A 1,889-nucleotide genomic window follows, 5' to 3' on the forward strand; every position below is an offset into this window, starting at 1 on the left:
TCAGTAACTTTGCACCAGAATACAGGACCAGCTAATGTACTCACTGGCCTGATGCAAACATAAAACCAGAGGGTGATTTGAATGCAGGACATGGCAAAGAACACTGGGGGGTTGGTACAACATATGAACAAGTAAACTTAGTTAGGCCATGTGTTAGCCAGGCTGGCTATCATCACGGGACAGATGGCAACATAAATTGTTTAATTGGAGACAAGCCAAAGAATGGTAGGGAGTGTGGTGCCGACTGGGCCAGGCCATATCCAGGCTGGAGATGGCAACAGATGGGGGCCGGCCTCATCTCTGCTTGGGGCTCACAATGAGATTCATGACCTCGGGTATGTAAACTGACTTTGCCAAGCCAGGGTGCGGCAAGTGGGCTGATCCATATTGTGAGGAATCAAAAGCTGTTCAGCTGACCCACAATCCAAGGCAATTTCAGCAGGGTCAATTCATCATTAGGCTGGTCGGCCGGCACACAGAACCAGTCCTCAAGAAGATATGGGTGGCCGAGCCAGCTTTGATGGGGTCAACATATACATCGGCTCATCAGCAGGCACCATCAACCATGGCCTGTTTGTATGGTCAGGGGGCTCAGTGTTGTTGGGGTAAGGTCACTAATACTTGTGCACTACCATGCAACCACAATGAATTATGGCAGGCATTACAGGAGAAATGGACAAGGATTGACATTGACTATATTACATGTTTGTATGACAGCATTCCAGATCGGGTGGATGCAATTTGCAAGGCAGGTGGAGGAGAGACTTGCTATTAATTGTATGTCTGTTTACCATATCTATTGAATGCTCAACTGGCATTTCTGACCACAAAGGATGTCTTCACATGACATCCAGCAAAAGTCATGCACCACCTTTTTTCAATGCTACATGGATTGCTCATTTAATATGGGCTCTGGATACAAATAATTTGACACATATTTAGACTATATCTAAACCATTCATCACCCCTAATTTGAAGGAGAAAGGGTGCTCACGACATGTGTCAGCAGAGGCTTCTTGCAACGTACTCATGCATTAAAGCCACATCTTTTGAGCTCCCATCACAGTGTATTGATGCTGACATTCAGAAATTCCTTCTGTTGGAGGTCTGTCACATTGCATGCTGATCCACTGGAGAGCTTTTGTAGGGCAATATGCATGTCATAGTCATCCAACTTGTGTGGGCGACCTGACCAATGCTTCTTCTCATAAAATTTTCACATTTTCCCATAATGGCCATAAATGCAGGAGACAGTAGATGGGTTGACATTCTCCTTCTCTGCCGCATCATGATTGGTGTGCCCAAGGTCTTTGAGTTGAACAATGCATGATTTCTTTGTAGGCATAGTCTCAGTCATGAGTCAGGAGGGTGACTGTCAAAAAAGGGTGCAAAGATTCATTGTAGTGTCCTCAAAAGATGAGGGATGGGTGGTGGTTGATGTGTTTGGAAATAGCTGTAAAAGTCCTGCACCAGCAATTCATGATGTTACATGTCATTCTCCTCTATTTCTTGTCTCCACTACAAATCACTTTACCTGCATTTTTGCTACATACCATAGATATTACCTGTAAAGTAAGAACCCCCCAATCTCTAGCGTGTTTAACAGATGCATTTATGACTTGGCCTCACATGATGCAAGACTTTTGCCAAGTCACTGTACCTCCTTAATTGTAGCCACACATAAAATAATGAAGTGAATGTGCATCCCAAAACCATGAATTCTCAAAATTTCAAAATGAAGAACAATAAGAACATCAACCACATTCAATTTGCATATTTAAACAATTTCTTCATGAAATAGTCTTGGTAGCAATGGCAACACCATTCAGCTGAAGAATATGTTAAAGAATAAAACAGTGGAATTAGCCAGTCAATATGGCTGACATCTT

The 1,889-nt window shown here is 43.2% G+C and overlaps 1 protein-coding gene across 1 annotated transcript; it reads left to right on the forward strand.

The window, feature by feature from the left end:
• Nucleotides 1-316: 316 nt before the first annotated feature.
• Nucleotides 317-953, forward strand: LACBIDRAFT_335260 (uncharacterized protein; the record flags this gene model as incomplete). The annotated part of the gene is made up of 4 exons (XM_001890117.1): nt 317-335; nt 363-605; nt 718-777; nt 943-953. 4 exons carry the CDS (start codon nt 317-319, stop codon nt 951-953), a joined length of 333 nt encoding a protein of 110 aa, XP_001890152.1.
• Nucleotides 954-1,889: the final 936 nt, after the last annotated feature.

The sequence above is a fragment of the Laccaria bicolor genome, genomic scaffold (genome assembly GCF_000143565.1).
Source record: "Laccaria bicolor S238N-H82 LACBIscaffold_80 genomic scaffold, whole genome shotgun sequence".
Taxonomy (NCBI): Eukaryota; Fungi; Basidiomycota; class Agaricomycetes; order Agaricales; family Hydnangiaceae; genus Laccaria; species Laccaria bicolor.